We start from the raw sequence: 21,094 nt of genomic DNA, 5'->3' as shown, positions 1-21,094 counted from the left end.
ATTACTACAGGTCCCCAGGAGCGGGAGTGGGGACTGAAGCCTGAGCCCGGCTGCCCTGGTCTTTGACTTCAGCCATGGGCAGTGGGGTTTGGGTTTTTGGCCGCTGAGCCCAGCAAGTCTAACGCCAGACTTGGTGACCCCGTTAAAACAAGGTATGACTCACTTTTAGTCCCAACCTACAGTTGGGAGATCTGCTCCTATTAAGAGAAGACTGGCAAAGACAGGAGGGAAAACAGAGGCTCAGAGGAGTTAGTGGCTTGCCCAAGTGTAGGGGTTAATTGCGGAAGAATTTTATACATGCAAGTTTAGGGGTGGTGAGGCCTGCATTCTTTCCCCCTTTTCCCTATATCTGATGAGCCAGAAGCAAGTCTTTGGGAACATACGCCATTAAAGATAAGCATTGTTGCCAGTAAAGCAAGAACAAGTATAAGATAAGGGTAAAGGGCAAGAACGCATAAACAATTCTGTTTACCCTCACGTAAACAAGGCCAAAGAACAAGTAGAACTAGATCAGAACCAGATCAATTAACTAACAGCTAAGTCCTATATCAGCACGTAATGAGTAACCCCTGGAAATTTCCAAACTGCAAAACAAGGCAAGAGAACTGTATTTAAGATTGCACCAAAGCACAGCAATTTGGACCTCACCAATGGGCTTTGGGTACTGGCGCCTTGGAAGCTGAGACAGTCTCCCACTTCATCTGCAGCCGAAACAGGGTTCCCAGCTAGCCGAAAGGATGTAAGAAATGCCGCTTTTCCTATCATGTTGTTCTTTTAGTTAAGGGGCTCAGCTGATAGCTGTCAGGAAATAAACTGCTTGTGTTTGACAGATACCCATGTAGCGTTTTTTGTACTTTGAGAACCCAGTGTCGGACCTGAGACTTCTTGCCAGCAACACCAAGGTAATACAAAAGTGGCAGAATCAAAATCAGTCCAGGCCCCTGTATATATATTTCTGCTTGTGTAGCTCATTTTAGAATTTGATACTGTAAATATTTGTTTCATAAGCCTCTACATAATATATCGTGATTTTGTTGACATTGTTTGTAATACAATAGCATAGTTCATTGATGTATTGCAGATTTACCAAATCATACTAGTAAGCCCTTTCTAAATGAAAGCATTTCTTTTTGCTTAAACATTGCTTCCAATTTAAACATAGTTTCAAGATCACCTAAGGGGGTAACATTTGCCATAAGACTTTGTGTAATATTAAAATTTACAGATTTTCTTCCTTTTCAGTTTTGAACAAAGTCAGTAATCTCATTACCAAAATATATCTTCTACCCCTTTGATGAAATCTAATTAATTTTACAGCTGTTTGTGAAATGGAATCAAGTTCCTGTTGCATTTTTGAGAGGATGCTTTTGCTCTAGAGTATCAGTTAAGTTGTTTCCTCATTTATCTGGTCAGAATTTTTATAAAGTGCTTCTTTTCTGATACACTCTCTTTCCATGTTTCTTTGTCTACCGATTTGCAGTTGATTTTTAGATGGTTTTAAAAGAAAACTCTGTCATTACCAAATTTTTTTACCTTTTACTAGGCTTGTCTACACTATCGAGTTACTGTGCTGAAACTTTCTCAGGGGTATGAAAAATCACCCTTGTCCCTCAGTGCAGCAAGTTTCAGTGTAGTAATTTGCCAAGATACACAGGCACCCAGTGTTGGGAGTTACACTCCTTGTGGAGGTGGTTTTCCAAAAGCACTGGAAGAGAGCTCTCCCAGTGCTGGCACCGCAATCACTATGTCAAACTAAAGCGCTGCCAAGGTAGCAGGGCCATGGCAGCACTTAAATGCTGCAAGGGTAGAAAAAGCCACTACGTCTGACTGTATTTCAGTTCAGACTATAATGAACTTAGTGACTGAGTACATTAGTTGTCACAAAAAGTTAGCATGTGTCATGAGTTACAATCTGAGGCCAGGTCTATACTACACTGGAAAGATTGGCTTAAGGTACACAACTCCAGCTACGTAAATAATGTAAGCTGAGCTTGATGCCATCTCCACAGTGGGAAGTTGATGGGAGAAAAGCTCCCATTGACTTCCCTTACTTCTGCCTACAGTGAGGCGCACCAGGCTGATGGGATGCCCTCAGCGTTCAATTTAGTGGTTCTTTATTAGACCTGCTAAATTGAATGCTGGAAGATCGATCGCCAGAGCATCGATTATCCTGCAAATGGAGATGTGGCCTGAGATTATTAAAATTCCCTTCTCCCCCATATTTAAAATAATGCCTAGCACAATGAGACTTTGCCTCTAGATCAGGGTTGGGGAACCTCAGGCCTGGAGGCCTGCCTGGACCCAGCCCCCAAGGCTTGCCCACCACAAGCCACACAAAATCTAATACCCTAGACCCCCCTAGTCTCTGCTGATCAAGGAGAATGTGTGGAGTGACTTGCTCCTTCTCGCTATGCAGCCACGTCAGTGAGGGGTTTTTTTGCTTTTCACTTGTGTGCAGCCCCCGACTGATGTTTCTGAGGGTCAGTGGCCCCCGACCCAAGAGAGTTTCCCCACCTCTACTCTAGATGCTACTGTGGTAGAAATAAAATTATTAGTAACTTATACAACAATATGGTTGTGATGTTTTTCACACGTCCCATATACTGACTTTCAGTTGCCTTTTTGGTCCATGGAAGTTTCATATATACCTGAGAGTGTAAAATTAATCCAGTTTTTCAAGAGCTGTAAAAATTCTTGCCAATGGTTTGCTGATGCTGGTAAGCAAGAAAGGAAATAAACAGAACTAATCTGGTTTCTGGAAACCTTAGAAAATAAGGAGATAAGTTAATGTTGGCCAAATGGAAAAAGACCAGATCATTGGAGAAAGGCATGTTTACTTTTAAGGTTCTAAAACATGGCTACTCAACACACGGCCTGTGGGCTGCATGCGGCTCGCAGCCTGTTTGTCTTATATAGTCATTGTCTCCGTTATTGTTTTAGAACAGGGCTACTCAGCTTTGGAAGCGTGTTCTCAGTGGAGGCCATGTTCAAAGGATCCCACCCGTGGGCTGCGTGTTAAGCCCCGCAGTGCAGTTTGGGTTTATGCGGGGCTTAACACGCAGCCCACGGGTGGGATCCTTTGAACATGGCCTCCACTGAGAACACGCTTCCAAAGTTGAGTAGCCCTGTTCTAAAACAATAACTGAGACAATGACTATATAAGAAACTGTTTTTCACTTTACATAGTGTTTCTTTGCCTTCCAAGTATTCGCTCTTATATTTCTGAAAGTATTCTCAAAGTTGTTCATCAGTTTATTTACACTTTCATATGTACCTTTTTTTCAGTTGTAGTATTTGACACAGTTTTTTCTTTCATATTAAAGAAAATTGTCATACCATTCTTTGTACTCACACTGTGAAACCCATCCCAATATTTTTGAAAATGCAACTTGAGACAAAACTCTCTATCTGCATTACAAATGTATTCTTCAATAGAACATTTTGTTTTCTCCATTTCAATAAATAACTCCTATTAAGTCTTCCATGTTAAGTATCGTCTAACATTTAGACATAATAGTTTCTTTTCTGAGAGTTTCATTTTTCTTCATTATTTTATAGTTTTGTCTGTCACAGAAAGCTCTCTCTCCCTAAGTTTAGGAATACATTAAGCCATTTTTTATGCCAATTTTCAGTAATTTTAGCATGTTATCCAAAATCAACAGAAGAATAGCAGATCATTTTTCCTCCCTCACTAGTAACTGAAACAATCTAGATTAATTTTAAGCATTTTACTTTTATTTCCTTTTTCACCTAGAGTAAGAAGGTGAATATTACCTTGATATTTTCTTGAGATGAAAATATGAGAGCATAGGCTTGTAAACTCATATTAGTGGGTGAACTTGAAGCAAATGTTACAGTCCTGTGACTAAGGAATTAATTTGTTTTCCCCAATTTTCCAAGCTTCATTGTAATTTATGTATATTAGACTTGAAATACTTTAGTTGTTTAATGTTTTTCCCTGAAGTCTCGTTTGTGCTCATGGCAATCCTCTGCCAGCAGCTGAATGCAAGCTCAAGCAATCCAACTCCTTGAATCAAAGGATTAGCATCTGTTGCTCTAGTATAATCTTATTGGTCATTATTTAATTGAATTTAACCTCATATAATTCTAGGGTCTCTTTCATTTTCTTTAAAGGCACTGAGTCCAATTTTTTTCTCTCAGATCAATATAAATCAGGCATAATTCTATAGAGATTAATCCAGTTATGTTTTCACAAAGATAAACAAAGATACTTCAAGCACACAAATGTATAAAAGTCAGGGTTTCTTTACATGATATAAAGAAGCAAAAAATAGCATAATTCCACTTTGTAAAAAAATTTTGCAAGTCACCTTGAGGCCTGAAGTCTGGGAACATTACATGTATACTGAACTTCAAGGTTGGCATTCAGAAGCATTTATAGGTTGCTGTACTTCAGATTTCCCCTGTTCAATACCACCTCAGGTCTGTCAGCGACCCTATGGGTTCTCCAGGGTTGGAACACTCAGGGAAAAACAGGCGGGCTGACACCATGAGCGTTGCTGGACCAGGGAAGAGTGGAGCCCCAGTGGCCCCAGCAGGCGAGTCCCAAGGGCAGGAGCAGGAGAGAGCCAAAGGATGGCACCTAGGAGTGAAGCTGGCCTGGGCTTCAGGAGCAGAGGGGCCAGCATTGACCTCCTCTGGTCTAACAAATACCCTGGTTTGGGACCTCTGAGGTCCCAAGGGTGCCAGATCAGGTAGGTTCAACTAGGTATTATATTTGAACTTTCAAAAAAAAGGACACCTCTGAGAGGGAATGTATCTGTATCCGTATCTATCAACTCATGTTGTATTAATGTGGTAACCCTTGTTCATCCTGTATAAAGAGGAAGATTTTAGTCTCATTCATCTAGCTGGATCTTCTTGATCTCAGGGGTGGCAATTCCAAGGGCTCGTGATCACCCTTCGCCCTGTCCCAGTAGGGTTGCCAGGCATCCAGTTTTGAGCTTTCTGTTCGGAAAACAAATTGAGAAAAAATAAATGAAAAAATATAAATGTATTTTCTAAATAAGATATAATGAAGATTGTGATGTAATATCAAGCGTGTCCGGTATTTTTGTTGAAACCATCTGGCAACCCTAGCTAAGCCTCCTCCCACCTTGCCAGGAGCAAGTGGCACTTTGAAACGCCGTATGTTGCTCGCAGGGTGGGGGAGACCAGAGGGAGGCTTTGGATGCTCCCCGGGCCCCAATTGGCCTGGGGGTGAGGGAGCACACGAAGCCTCTTCCTGCCCTGCCAGGAGCACGTGGAGCTTTGAAGTGCCGCACGCCGCTCGCAAGGCGGGAGGGAGAACGGAGGAGGCTTTGCACACTCCCCAGGCCCTAGTTGGCCTACGGGCAGGGGAGCAAAGGAAGTCTCCTCCCACGCCAGGGCCATGGGCACCTTGGGGGAACATGAGGGAAAAGGCACTCCCTCACTCCCAGTCATTGTCTGGGGATGGGGAACCTGGAAATACCTTGGCCCTGCCACTTCCGCTCTACGTTCCACTCCTTCCACTTGGTGCCCTGTCCCTTCCTGTGTGGCCCAAGGCCATGTCACAGATTTCCAAAGTGGCCCCTGGCAAAAAATTATTGCCCATCCCTGGCCTAACTGCACTGTAGACATACCCTTAGACAGCAAGGCTTTTTAACCTATGGATGTTTTATGTAGTTGAGGAATTATTCCATAGGCACCATAAGTTCTGTGGGAACTAGCCAAACACACACACACATGTCCACAATCAGCCACTGGCTGGAATTAAAAACAAGTTGAGAATGCTGGTAGGGTTGCCAGATGGTTTAACAAAAAATACTGAACACCCTACCCCACCCCCACCCCAAAAAAAACACCGGGGAAAAAATTCTGTCAAGGGGAAAAAGGAAAGTCCAAAGTTGTTAAACAAAAAACAAACAAACAAAAAAAGCAAGCCCCCCCCAGAACAGAATTGTTGAGCAAAAAAATAATGTTTAAAAAAAACAAGCAAACAGGAGGTTGTCCCTTTAAGATGGCTGCCATCTTGGGCGTCATTTTTAAAACCCTACATCTCCGACCCGGTAAGCCGGGGGGGGAGGGAGGGGAGCCAGCAGGGGGCAGGGGCCGTTTGAGGGGCACAGGACCAGCTTCGCGAGCCTTGCTTTTGGGGGGTAAGAGCCGCATGTGGCTTGCAAGCCGGGGCTTGGCCATGGCTGGTATTGAGGGAGGCATCATGTGGCCAGCTCCCAGGTCTCTGCTGGTCACATGGGCCAAAGCAGTATGCACTTTGCTCCCATCCCAGCCTGGCGTGGCACCCGGCAAGTGCCCTCTTCTACCCATCTTTGCTAAGACTCTGCCGTGTACCTCACTGTCCTGCCCCCGCCAGATGTGGCAGGGGAAAATTGTCCCCGCCGGGCTTCTGTCCAAGGGAAACAGGAAATACCGGACATAAGAATATAAGAATATGAGAATGGCTGTACTGGGTCAGACCAAAGGTCCATCTAGCCCAGTAGCCTGTCTGCCGACAGTGGCCAACACTGAGGGGGTGGACCAAAGGGGGTGGACCGAAGACAATGATCAAGCGATTTGTCTTGTGCCATCCGTCTCCAGCCTCTGACAAACAGAGGCCATGAACACCATGGCTACCTCCGGGCTAATAGCCTTTTATGGACCTAACCTTCATGAATTTATCTAGCTTCTCTTTAAACGCTGTTATAGTTCTAGCCTTCACAGCCTCCTCTGGCAAGGAGTTCCACAGGTTGACTATGCGCTGTGTGAAAAAGAACTTTCGCATATTAGTTTTAAATCTGCTACCCATTAATTTCATTTGGTGTCCTCTAGTCCTTAAATTATGGGAACTAATGAAGAACTTTTCTTTATTCACCCTCTCCACACCACTCATGATATTTATATACCTCTATCATATCCCCTCTCAATCTCCTCTTTTCCAAACTGAAAGGTGTGAGGTGGGAGGATCTCAGAGCTCAGGCTGCAGCCACAGCCTAAATCGGGGGGGGGGGGGGGGCAAAAGGGCTTCTGCGGACTGGATCTGGCCCACCAACTTGAGGGACTGATAGCTAAACAAGGCTGCTGCGTGTCCAAATTTGATACAATGGAGAAACTGCAAAAGTGTGCACAGGATATGTGGATTTTTAATCTTACTGAGGACAGCTGTAGAATTTTTTAAATGTCTTAGTGCTTGGATAGCATCTCTTACTTTAAAAGCATTGTATGAACATATTGACTGGCTTGTGCCATTGATTTTAAGGCAAACTACCCATTGTTCTTTTTGTGGAAATCTGTTTAAAACCAATGGCACGATATGGCTGAAGAAGGGATCTGTTGAGGTTGTCGAGCTGCAGTAGGGATGTTAAAAGGCCCTTCATATGGTAACCTGCTACCCGGTTACACTAACTGCAGGCTTAGGTTTGTACTGCAGCCTCCCCAGGAGTGGGGCCAACCGCCCCTGCCAACTCTGATCCCACAGTAGTGGCTTTGCTGCCACTGTGAGGCGGAGCTGGAGCTGGCATCCCTTGCCCACCTGGCTCCAAGGAAGGGGGTTTCGCTGCCTCCTTCTGCAGAGAAGTCGCCTCCATAGGAGCCGGATGAGTTTGAGCTTAATTGATAAGCATCAGCTTATCGGTTAAATGATTAACCAATTAAACTCTAATATCACTAGTCTGCAATAGGTGAAGTGTGCCAGTTATCCAAAGCACACCTCTCAGAGAGCCTCTCTTTGTCTAGGCATTCCACTAACTATCCATTCTGAAATTTCCTTGAAATTTATCCTCCTAGTTTCCACATCTCTCCTTTGCTGACAGCATGTATTTATTCCTTAAAACCTACACTTGTGCCCAGCTATTATTTGATGACATCTCAAATACCTGTAGTAGATAGTAGTAATAATAATTGGCCACTTATATAAAATTTTATTTGGAAGGAATACTGATTTTTAAATTCTCAGGATAGAATTTTCCAAGGGACACGTTAATCTGGCTTCATTTGAGTGCACACCGTTTTAGTGTGCTAACATTGTCCTATGTAAGCGATCAAATCTATATTGAAGAACCCTTTGCACTTAAATTGCAAATGAAGTGTGTGCATGTAAATTCTTCTTGTGGATTTGCATGGACTGCATTTTAAAAGGTAGGCTTTTGCAGTACTGTTTGTTGTGATCTGAGATGGGAATCAATAAGACAGGCAATGTAATTTCTTAAGACCATCATTTGAAACTCTCCCATAGCTGTGTATTGCTCAGGCGTGGCATCTAATATGAAAGCCATTTCTATTTCTATATTATAGATTTGGTCAGGAAGGTTTTGGGGGATAGGGGGTTCAATTTTTTTCAAATATGTGGGAAATGTTACAAACAATAATATTTTATGTAAAGTATTTATATCAAGTATTGGTATTCACACCACCTCATCAACAAGAATTGGTCTTGTTAGCACTGGTCCTCCGCATAGTAATGTAACTCATTTATCTTTATGTGTGTGTGTGTGTGTGTGTGTATATATATATATATATACCTGTCAAACTGAAGTTTCCACTTTATGCATCCATGAAAGCTTATGACCAAATTAATTTGTTAGTCTTTAAGGTGTCACATTACTTCTTGTTGGTTTTATTTAAAGTACTTAAGACCTTTGAAAAATTGAACAAGAGACTCTGAGAAGGCAGTAAAGTCTATGAGAATCAGTGTCTATTCCAGGCAGGAGGAAATCGGTAGTGTCTCAGAGCTTGAATAGCATGACAAGGTATAGCGTTAATACTAGCCTTCCAGGATTCCACAGATATCAAGGGTTTTTATAAAGAGAAAATGGTTTAAAATGTGTTCTTTCATGGGGATCTTAATGAGCTTATGTTGGCCTGTGGCTAGTATTTATGTCCTGTGGTGATTTTTGATAAACACCTACATTACTCCAATAATGTTCCTTATTTACTTCATTTTAAAAGATTTTTCCAGCTGTGTATTATAGGACATTACAACTGAGCAATGGGAAGTTCAGGGCCCCCCCCCCCCCCAATTTCTCAATTTAAAAATCCATCATCTACAGGTAATGTTTTGTGCACTTATAAATAGAACCTTACTGCTGCTATTAGAGTACTCTGTGCACTGATCTTAATCCCAAAACCTCACAACCCTTATGAGCTATGTAACTTTGATAATTCTAATATCTCATCCTAATAAGTGTATATTGTGGTGGTTCTACTGATGGATGGGGTGTGGGGGAGGGCAGTTTTAACTCCTGTGAGAGCTCCATGTAATTTCTACTAGAGAATGAAATGCATCTGTGCACTTTCTGGCTACCCTCACTACAACTGCTTTATCAATGCCAAATAGTCGTAGGCTCGTGCTGGCCTCTTACAGCTCCTCCATTGACATAAGAAAGATGGAGCCACCCTGCAGTATCTACAGGCCATCCATACTTCTGTTTGGTTGTTGTTGGGCACTTCAGGGTGATTTGTTTTGCAAAAGGAGATATTTGAAAATGAGGCAACTAAAAATCATTTAAAATGTTTAGTTTGCCTGGTTTCATTATTAAATATAGTCTTTTTTTACTTTGCCAGTACATGCATTTTAACATCAATTCAATAACAGTAAAACTTAAAAAAACAATAGATAGTCCTGAGACAGCACCTTAGAGACTTAACAAAAAATGTAGATGGCTTTTGTGGGCACAACCCACTTCTTCAGATGAATGGAGTTTAAACTCATAATACCATCTGCCTTTTTTTTAGTCTCTGAAGTGCTGCAGGACTATTCGTTGTTTTAAAAGTTTTTTTCAATTACAGACTAACACAGCCACCCCTCTGAAACTTAATAGTAGTAATATCTCACTTATTTTTCAGTAACATAAACATTTATCCTATGTTTTATAATATGATAGAATAGAAGTAAAATAAGACAATTTCTGTTTTAGACTGATACTGTTTTATCCTCTGAATATTTTTAGCTGTACGCTGTCTGAACCAACCCAATTTATAGTTGTTAATTTTAGTCTTCAAATATTCTGGGCCAAATAGCGTGCTGTGCTATACCAGTGTAAATCTGAGGTAACTTCAGTGGAATTATTTTGGATTTCCACTGGTCTAACAGAGCAGAATTTGGCACAATGCAATGTCAGCCATAATAAAAAGACAGAGTGGGTGAGGTAATACCTTATTGGACCAACTTCTGGTGTGAGATGGGCTTTCCAGCTACACAGAGCTCTTCTTCAGGGCTGGCAAAGGTACTGAGAGTGTCATAACTAAGGCCTTGTCTACCCTACAAAGCTATTTTTGGTGGCAAAATACAACCACCTCAACGAGAGCTGTATAGCAAAGTTAAAGGGACAATGCGTGTTTGTTTTGTTGACATAGCTGACTTCCACCAGTATCTAGGGTTGCCAGGTGTCCGGTATTGTACTGGACAGTCCAGTATTTGCGCTCTCTGTCCGGTAAAAAAATCAGAAAATGCTAGACATGTGCAATGTCCGGTATTTTCTGATTTTTCCAGCTGCACACCAGACGGAAGCCTGGCATGGGTGGGGAGAACGGATAGGAGTCCCAGCTGGGAGGCGGGGCCGTGATTGCTGCCGGGAGCCCTCAATTGGTTGAGTGAGAGGAGGAGGAGAAGCCTCCTCCTCACTCGTGCGTCGCCGGGAGCCTGCATGGGACAGGCAGCAAGTGCCCAGGTCAGTCCAGCTCCCCGCCGGCCAATTTGTTCACCCCTTCCCCGGCCGGCTGGTTCTCCCCCACTTCCCCTCCTGATCTTCCCCAGCCAGCCCCCCTGCACCCTCCCAGCTCTGCTTCCCGCTGGCCCGTTCCTCTTCCTTGTCTCCCCCGACCAGCACCACTGCACCTCTCCCCACCCCCTCCAGCTCTGCTTCCCGCTCCCCCTTCCTCCCGGCCAGCGCCGCTGCATTCCCTCCACACCCCACACCAGCTCTGCATCCCACTCCCCCTTCCTCCTGGCCACCCTCGTGACCCCCAATCCTCCCCAGTTGTGCTTCCTGCCCACCCTTACTCCCAGCCAGCCCCACCCCCTTCCAGCCGGTCCCCCCTCCCCCAATATCCCATGGTCAGCCCTGTTCCACCTGACCCCCCCCGACCAGCCTTGCTTCCCGTTGCCGCCCCCCCCCCCCCCCCCCCCCCCTTTCCAGCTAGCACCGCTCCCTTCCTGGCCTCCTTCCCTCTCCCCCCCCCCCCCCAATGAAGCATGTTGGGGTGTGTGGGTTTTTTTGTTTTGTTTTTTTAAATGATTATCTGGTAACCGCTAGCAGTGATCCAGGTTCTTAGAGGTTTTTTTTTTCTCTCTCTTTTCCTCAACAACTTTGGTCCCTCCCCCACCCTCTTTTTTTCCTTTAACAAAATTTTTTCCCGGTGTGTTTTTGGGGGAGGCGAGTGTTCGGTATTTTTCTTTCAGCCATCTGGCAACCCTACCAGTATCCAATAATGCCTGATGTGACCATTTTTCTTACTGGCTCTTTGTCTACTGTGGCATCTGTTGCATAAATTGCTGGTTTCGTCCCCTTGGAGGCTAGTCTGATTTACCCCAAGAAGAGAGTCACACTTTCAGGCTGGGTCCAACTCAAGTTTATTGGTTGCAACCAAGGTACGGCTAAGGAACTCAATGTTCAAAGCAGAGCCGACCCCCAACATCTCATATGCAGGGGTTTTTATAGGGTTAACATCCTTCCTGGTTTAGGTGCCTTAACATGATAGGTTACTTCATTTTTGACATTTAGCATTCCTATAGGTCAGGTTAATTTTCCCAATGAGGTTAAATACAGTGCCTACTTGCTGACTTTGCAGTTACAGCTGTGTTACATTCATTCACTTTTGCTGAACAATGGGCGAGCCATACTTCCCTTTTTCCTTTCCTGCTTGAGCCGGTCACAAGTTTAAAGGATGTGGAATCTATCCATATCTCCACTTAACAGAAGACTGGTTTCACTTCCCCTCGTCTCCTTATTATAAGTTATTACCTGTGACAGGCCTTGACCTTTGTCATGTCTTACTCCTATACAAATAGCAAATATATCTAAGCATTAGCAATGTATGTATATTGTACGTGCCCCTCATAGGGGAGTCAATGGCTCCGGGGGATTTGACTTCCCTTTTACACATCACATCTGAGTAACAAAGCTTTTGTGGTCCATAGTTGCTTAAAAATAACCCACCCAAAATCCTGAAGGACCAAAGCTTTGTTGCGGCAAGTACTAGTGTAAGCAGTGCTTTGTCAGCCGGGAATGCTCTCCTATGGACAAAGCATATGGCATTCTAAAGGGGTGGAAGTCTTTTGTCTAAAAAAGTGCTGACAGTGTTTACGCTGCCTGATGGCTATGTTGACACAGCTCTGTCGCTAAAAGCATTATAGTATAGACCAAGCCAGTGTTGTGATTTCTGCAGGCATGCACCCCTCCCCTTTTATCGGACAGCAGAGGTGCTGCTCTGTTTGAGGAACAGAGAGTAAATCATTAACGTAGAATGTTCTGCCCTGCATTGGGAACACAGGGGCAGGCAGACGGCTACTGCAGGGAAGGGAGGTGGGGTGAGTGGACTGCTGTGCTGTTTTACATTCCTCAGCATGGAGAACGCACAGAGCTGCTCAGAATGCTACATCTAGCATATGAGGAATTTGTGGGAGAACTTGATGGGAATCCCAGAACCATACCAGACCGGCTGCTTGGGGAGAGACTGCTGCTCCCCAAACCGCTGACTTCTCTTCATTCTTTGTTCCTCCCTTTCACTTCTCACTTGCTCCTCTTAGCCTGCTGGCCTACGTCTTCCCTCCACTCCTGACACACACCCCCCCCCCCCCCGCTTGGTCTGAGGGATCTTCTCTGCGCCCATCACCTGCATTGCACAGAGATCTAGAGCTGAATTTTGTGCGTTCACCTGCAGAAATGACTCGCGGATGCGGATACCCATGGATATAAATCAGATATCCATGGATTTGCAAGGCACTACAGAGAGGAGTCCTCAGCTGCTCTGCTCCGGACCTCTGGGGCCCTACTTTTTTTGACTCCCCAAGGATGAGGCCTACCTCTCTGTGCTGCTGTGTAGAAGCAGTGAGCTGAGTAAGTTGGCAGCTGCCCCACAGCAGACAGCCACAAGGCTTAGTGCCTAGGGGTACTCTGCCCCATCTAGTCGCTAGTCCTGAAAATAAGTACTGTCTGATTTCCCAACCAGGCTCCATTTGTAGCCATTTGCAGCTCTTTGAGCCCCTTCTCACTGGCTCCTTGCCCCCTGGTGCTGCTCCCTTACAAACCTCACGCAAAGCAGCACCAGCTATAATGTCTGGCAGTGCAGCCTGTTCCATGCTTTCCAGAACCATCTCTCTGGAAAGCAGGGAATGGGGCAATGGAGTTTCTGAGCAGTGGTGGGGGGGGGGGGAACTTTGGGAGCTGAGCAGACTTGTGAGAGAGACACTTTCAGCTCTACAGAGGAGACTCCCCTTGCTATAGCTGCTAGACCCCATTCCCCTCAGAGATGGGGATAGAAACCAGGAGTCCCGAGGACTCTAGACTCACTCCTTTTTTCTACTACTGCATTGCATTGCCTAAAAATGAGGTGCACCTGCCCATGCAAGCTTGCAAATCACAGAAAATAAGCATGTGGGGAGAAGGTGCAATGACACCGGTGTGCCTGATCTGTGACCTTAACCCATGGATTCATTAATTCACTCTGTCACACACATGGAGCAGGTCGGATTCCCTTGAGTTTCCCTGTGTGTCACACAGACACACACACACTTTCTTTCTCTCTGTCAGTTTCTCTTTCTTTCTCTCTCTCTCTCCAGACCTGGCTGACCCATCTTTTCATAAAGATCTTTGTCTTGACCTATCCCTCATTCACAATGAAATACCCACCCTGCTCTAAGCCATAATGACCGGTCCCTCAGCTCCTTCCACTTGTGTAGTCTGGATTGCTGCTGTTGCCTGGTGTGTTACAAACCTGGATTGGCTGGGGTCCTGGCTGCAGAGGAAGCAGCGCCCATTGTGACCCCTTTAGAGTGCACCCATTGGTCAACCCAGGTGGAACCACTCATCTGGCTGGATCTTGCATTTTCAAAACCAGGGAACTGCAATTGTGTTCATCACATGGACCCATGTGAGTTAGGAGCATTCCCTTGCTAGAGCCTGGGACAACTCATGTTTGCAGATACACAGAGCCATCTTCCAAACAAAGCAGTATTTATTTTTCCCCAAGGAGTAAGAAGCACTCAGGAGAGTGGGTTAATGGGAGGCTGGGACAAATTGTCCAACCTCATTTTTTTTCCTTTGAAAAATGCTGATTTAGGTTTGAAGCAGGCTCAGGTTTGATTTTTTTTTTTAAGCCTGGATACTATGGGGGCCACAATATGGTTGGTGTCAGTCCCACAAAAAGTTAATCTAGCCCTGGCAGGTTTTCTTTGAGAATGAGGACAAGTAGTTCAGATACAGAATGACTGTTTTGTGACAAGTGTTCACCCCACAGGTAACAGGGTGTTTTTGTCTTTACCATATTCCTGTATGAGTTTATTTGGGAGCATAGTGATTGGTTTCACCCTCATAGTGGTCGTTGGGGCTTTTAGTGCACTGGATGAAGTATACCACATGTGATGTGCACGTGAAGTATTTGTGGATCTTAAAAGGTACGATGTGGGGGGTGTTGATCATTGTAGCAGTAGAGATATGAGAACTAAGCTCTTCACATAGGAAAATGATTTAAAAAAATAATAGGCCACTTCACCTTTAGAATCTGTGCTAACTACTTATGCTAAACTATCCATTTCATCTTGTATTTAGCTGTAACATTCTCAGGCCTTTCCCAGGCCTGTAGAAGATCTCTGGGTAGCTTAAAAGTTTGTCTCTCACCAACAGATGTTGACCCAATAAAAGATATTACCTCACCCACATGGTCTAATATCCCGAAATCAAGACAGCTTTAACAACACTACATAAACTATAATAACAATCAATATTCTGTTTTGATCTGGGTGAATTCTTTTTCTGGGTTATGTTAAAACCCCATTTAAAATAAGTGTTAACTCATCTTAAGGCTATGTCTACACAGTTAAGGCTATGTCTACACTGGCAACTGAGCAGTAAAACTTAATGTTGTTCAGAGATGCTAAACTTCCTCTCTCCCCCCAAAAGACAAAAGTTTTGCCAGGAAAAGTGCTGGTGTGAACAATGATGCGTTGGCAGGAGTGTTCTCCTGACAACCAAGTGAACGCTGCTTGTTGGGGACAAATATTTTTTTGGCAAAAGAGCCAACAAATAGTGGCTATGCTGCCTGGCTTTTAGTAACAGACTAAACAAACCCAAGCCTTTCAGTCTTCCCTCAGAGGTCGGGTTTTCTAGATCTTTAATTGTTTTTGTTCCTCTTTTCTGAACCTTCTCCAATTTGTCTACATCTTTCTTGAAATGTGGCACCCAAAAGTGGAAATAATTTAAGTTTAGCCACTTCCATAGTTAAATCGATGTTGTAATCTGCTTTGCGTCAACCTGAATCTGTAGTGTCAATCAGATTTGACAAAGATAGCCTGAAATGTTAACTGAAAGCACCATGGCTGCTACTGAAAGAAACCCGGGAAGAGGTTTTAGGTTACGGTTTGGACTGAAAATAAAGTAGAGTTGGCAGAATTAATTTTAAAACATGTATAATTTTGATGGATAATATCAATGTTTAATTGAAAACATTTTCACTTGATTTTAAATTTCCTCAGTTTTGCAAAGTTATGGGGGGAGTTGGACAATAATTATTTAATGACAATAGGCCTTAAATGACAAATAGGTCAGAAAGTTAAAGCTTCAAAAGCATTAAATCAAATTGTCAAAACTATGTTTCAAAATACACAAAATAAATATCCTTACATCAAACTTTAGTAAGTTCTCAAGCAGCATTTTTCTTTCTTTGAATATCTGTACATTTGGATAATCATCTATGGAAATGTTTTTAGCTTTTGTGTATGTGTGATTAAATTGATGTTTACTGATAATCATTCCGATCCGAACTGTGAAGAAAAATTTCTGTTTCCTGCTGTTGTTTCAGCCTGTATTGAGAGACACAGAATTTTATATATTCTTTGTAAAGAAACAAAATTGGATCAAAGAAATACCTATCGCCTATTTCTACTTCCCACTAAAACACATACAGAACCTCAAAATTTGACTAGCAGCTTGGGTCGAATTGGGACAACAATACAGAGGAATGGAAATGCAAAGAAAATTATTACAGGTTGAACCTCTATAATCCAGGATTCTCAGACCACAGATGTTTCTGGCCCAGAAAGCCCTAGTTGTTGAGAGCAGGGGTAGGGTTGCCAGATGGCTTCAGAAAAAATACCGAAAAAAAACCCCCAAGCCAGGAAAAAATTTGTTGAGAAGAAAAAAAAAAAAAAGAGAGAGAGAGAGAGAGAGACCCCCAACACTTGTTAAGAAAAAAAAAACCCGCAGAGGCCCCTTTAGAAACCACGGGGGTGAGGCTTTTTGGCCCTAACAGGCTGCCAGCGGCCACCCACAATCTTACGTCCCTGCGCTGGGCCAGACAGCTCCCCAGTAAGCACTAGGGTTGCCAGGCTGCCTCTGTATTGAGCCGGACAGCCTGGGATTTTTGCCTCCTGGCTGGGAAAAAGTCAGAAAGTACCGGACATTTTAGGTGTCCAGTATTGTCTGAATTTTTTTACCTGATAGGAGGCAAAAATACCAGACTGTCTAGTCCAATACTGGACACCTGGCAACCTTAAGCAGGAGCTGGCCTGGAGTCTGGCCAGGAGTGCAACTGGGCTAGTGGCAGTGGGGCCAGAAGTACATCCGGGAGCCTTGCCAAGGCTGAAAGCATAGCCAGGCCAGTGGCCAGAAGAGCAGACAGGAGCCCTGCTGGGGCCAGAAGCACAGCCAGGTCAGCGGCCAGAAGTCCTACTGGGACTGGAAGTGCGGGGGGGCTGGCAGCTGGTAGCCCTGCCAGGGCTGAGAGCTGAGTTCAGTGGGTGGGGCTGGTGACCATGAATGAGGCAAACGGCCAAGAGGGGAGCCTGGGATTGAGAGCTGATGGCCAGCAGGGGAGCATTGACCTTCCTGATCCAGTAAACTCCATGGTTTAGGACCAATCAAACCCCCAGGATGCTGGACCAGGGAAAGCCAACTGTCAAAAGACTTGTAGTTCATATCCGGTGTTTAAAAGCTATATTTTGTTTTAAATTAGAATGTTAAATCTATTAATATTAATTATTAACATGTATATTGTGGTAACATCAGAGGCTATGCTCAGGATATCTTGGGAGAGGAAATTCAAGCAGTCTGGCTAATATACAGAGCATTAATTCTTCAGCAATGTCCCGTATTTACCCATTAACATACCATCAATAATTTTCTAAAATTCATCTGGTGGATTTTTTTTTAATTTGCAGTTGATAACATTAATGACGAACTAGGGTTAATGGCCTGAGGCACAGCTGTAGATTGTCATCTCCTCCCAGCTACTCGCTTAATGCCAAGAAAATGCCTTGCAACTCAGTTTTTGTTGCTTTATTGATGGTGTAATATTTTGTTTTGAGATTCCAAACTGCCATTAAAAGCCATAAAGCAACTGACGTAATTCTTTGCAGGGTCGTTGTACAAGAGAGAATTGCAAGTATCTTCATCCACCAACACATTTAAAAACTCAACTAGAAATTAATGGCAGGAACAACTTAATCCAACAGAAAACTGCAGCAGCCATGCTTGCCCAGCAGATGCAATTCATGTTTCCAGGATCACCAATTCAACCAGTGGTAAGTGTCCTTTTTCAAATCATATGGAGGGTAATTAAAGCTCAGAGGTGAGATTGGGTTGACATGAGAATAGCCTTTAAACACTTTCATTGTCAATGAAAATAAATTGCTATTTAGAGTCTGCGAGAACTACAGAAATGCTGGAAAAGAGGCACAAATTTAAATTTGTGTGCCAAGGAGTCATGATAGGTGTGGCACATTCAAGTCTCAGCCTCACCCGTTGCACTCCTCTGCCTCTCCTCCCCAAATGCTTTCCTTTCTTTTTTTTCTCAGGTTTTGAGACCTAGCTACCTAATGAGTTAGGTTTGCAAGGACTTTGTGCAAGATCCCCGCTTGTGTGTAAAGAGTTGCAGCAACCATAACCATTTGAGTAGGATTGCTGTGTCTTCTTTCCCAGTGTCTATGGACTGATTAATTTAAAATAAATCTTTCTTCTCCAATTGTTTCTTTATTCCCTTCCTAAGAGAACAAATGATCTTGTATTAATGGGTTGTGCTTACTTCCTAGCTTTACTTTTGAAGTGACCCAGAATGATGTGGACAAAGAAGAATAATGATATGGCACTTTACAAGCTTCAAAAGCTTCTTTTGAAATCATATATAAAACAGTCCGGGGCACTTCCTTCAAATCCAAATCCAAATCCAAAGCAAGCACTTTGCAGCCATGAACACCAGCTGAGTATATATGTATAAATGATATGGATAAATGTAAAAGTAATCAGCAATATTGTCCTGTTCAAACAGGTCAGGGACAACTTCATAACAAACAATAAAGATTAGAGGTGAGTGGGTAGTACTCCTTCTTGTCAAATGCAGTGTGACCCAGTGGGAACACTTAAGGTCAAAGCCTGCTTTCATTGGTTCACATGGAAGTTGCATCAGACAGATTTGTGTCTCACACAGGAGAGAGAGAGAGTGCAAGGAGACAATATGAGGGGAGCAGGGAGAATGAACATCAGGGATGGTCCTGAAGGGTGTGACTACACAGCAAAGTTATTTCAGAATAACGGCCGTTATTCCTTAATAACTATGCGAGCGTCTACACAGCAATTCTGTTATTTTGAAATAATTTCGAAATAACGGACAACTTATTCCAACTTCTGTAAGCCTCATTCTACGAAAAATAACACCTGTTCCAAAATAGCTGTTTCATATAAGGCGTGTGTAGATGCTCCACTTCTGCTATTTCGAAATAGCCTCTCACCAGGGCCATCTACATTAGGAAAGCCTGCCTCAGACTAATTTTGAGGCTTCCCTGCAGTGTAGACGTGCTATTTCGAAATAAGCTATTGCAGAATAACTATTCCGGAATAGCTTATTTTGAAATAACACTGCAGTTAGCCCAAGAGGGACAGGAAGAAAGATCTTGTGGTGGAAGAAAATGAAACTTTGTTTATATTATCAGGTTTGGTTTTCCCAGTGAAAGTTACCTCAGGTTAGCTTAAACTAGATCTCTTACCAAAGACAACACTTGTAGCCAGTCATGTAATAAACTATCTAATGATTTATTAACTGGGAAAAAGAAATGGATTATTTTTAAGGTTAAAGTAAGTAAGCAGGCGCACACAAATTGGTTTCACTCTTAAGTTCTCAAAGAGCAATATAAGCTGCTGTAACATGCAAGGTCTGTATATACTCTACAGCTAAGCTGGGCCAAACCCAGGGAAACTCTTGCTTGTGTTTAGAAATCTCAAACAGCTGAGAGGTACAGTGCTTTCTTGTCAGGGATTTTTACTCCTTTTGCCCCAGAAGTCAAGTTGATGGGACTAATCCATCTGTACCTCTTCTCTGCATGGGTATTGGAAGTAGCAATCAACAGAGTTCTTATTCTTCAATGTTTCATAATGACTCAGTAGGCCTTCTTGGTGGTTCAGAACAAACTCCTGTTTTGAATGTAATATGAGGTTGGTTAAACTGTTCACTATTGTAAGGAAAGAAATCCCCTAATTTTCACATAGGCGTTTCTTCCCCTTTCTCTATCTTATCAATATCATCATTCAAACTTCACTTTTCACCTACAATGGAAAGTAAAAAGCAAGTTATTTTTTCTGTGTCTGAAACTGTTATTGAGCTGTGATAGATTATCATTGACGAAGCAGAATAAAAAGCATCAAAGAAATACCTAAAAATTCTGTGAAGCTTGTAGGGTTCTTCTTGAAACTATGTCTAGTACAAAGATTTTATTTTTCTATTAAACATTGTGCTGTAATAGCACGTTTCTTTTTTTAATACCTATTGTGTGATATAATTGAACATAGAGCTATTAGAGCAAGAATCCTTTTTTTCTTAATTTTTTAAATTATTTTGATTTACAGTTTATGGATAGTTTTTCATTGGGATAAGAGCATGTCTTTGATGTGCATAGGAAACAATTTTTTAAAGTTTTTACTCTTTCATGAGTGATAACTAGATTTTTTTTTTTCTTGCAGTTGGGCACCCTAGCTAGTTCTTCTGCTGCTGTCAGCCCCTTTTTGGGGGCTACATTGGACTCATTCTTGATTGGCAACTTTCTCCAAGGACTGCTAAAACCCCTTTGAGTCATGTTTTTTCCCCCTCGGGCTGTTTCATACAGTGTAGATGGCTAGCTTGCCCTTCTAATAGAGCTTACACAGGCCACCTTGAAGAGAAAGAAATGTTTGCTGCTACGTTTTCTAGAGCTCTGCTACATCTTGGCATTTACTAGCTGCCAGCTTATTTTGGGGCTTAACTTTTGGTTGACCCTGCATTTCTGGCCTGGCTAGTCTTGGATAGAGTTGTGTAAGAACCCGAAAGTTTCCAGTAGTGAGTGCAGGTACAAACAATCTCTGCAATTGCTCTTGTAATATCAGTCCACACTTGTCTGAAACTTGCTGCATTTCTATGCATATTCTTTTCACTTTTGTAATTATACAGGCAGTCCCCGAGTTACGTGGATCCGACTTATGTCGGATCCGCAGTTACGAACGGGGCCCGTCTCCCTGGTCTCCAGCAGACCAGGGAGAGGAAGCAAAGCGGCGGAGCACGCGGGCAGCGGACAGCCCAGATGCGTCTGAGCTGTCCGCTGCCCGCATGCTCTGCCGCTTTGCTCCCCGTTCCCCTGGTCTGCAGACCAGGGAGACGGGGAGCAAAGCAGAGCAAAGCCGCGGAGCCCGAGGGCAGCAGGACAGCCACGGCGCGTCTAGGCTGTCCCGCTGCCCCCGTGCTCCGCGGCTTTGCTCCGGACGCCTGTGGTACAGCAGCTGGGGTGCTGCCGGTTGGTCCCGTAGCGCCGCTCTGGGCGCTACTGGACCAACCCGGCAGCACCCCAGCTGCTCTGCCCCAGGCGTCCTGATTCAGCCACTGCTGGTCAGTTTCAGCAGCGGCTGAATCAGGACGCCTGGGGCAGAGCAGCTTAGGTGCTGCT

General features: G+C 43.6%; 1 protein-coding gene across 13 annotated transcripts in view; it reads left to right on the top strand.

Annotated features, from left to right (window-relative positions):
* The window catches only part of MBNL2 (muscleblind like splicing regulator 2), a 153,572-nt gene that overhangs the window by 93,480 nt on the left and 38,998 nt on the right, over positions 1-21,094 (top strand). For all 13 annotated transcript variants that reach the window (XM_075918793.2, XM_075918794.2, XM_075918792.2 and 10 more), the window contains one exon: positions 17,549-17,713. In XM_075918793.2, the coding sequence (XP_075774908.2) occupies positions 17,549-17,713 (165 nt within the window). The remainder of the gene's footprint in view (positions 1-17,548; positions 17,714-21,094) is intronic.

This window comes from Pelodiscus sinensis, chromosome 1 (assembly GCF_052426305.1).
Source record: "Pelodiscus sinensis isolate ZL-2025 chromosome 1, ASM5242630v1, whole genome shotgun sequence".
NCBI lineage: Eukaryota > Metazoa > Chordata > Testudines > Trionychidae > Pelodiscus > Pelodiscus sinensis.
Note: the sequence above shows the minus strand (reverse complement) of the source record. Positions and strands in the feature narration are given on the sequence as shown.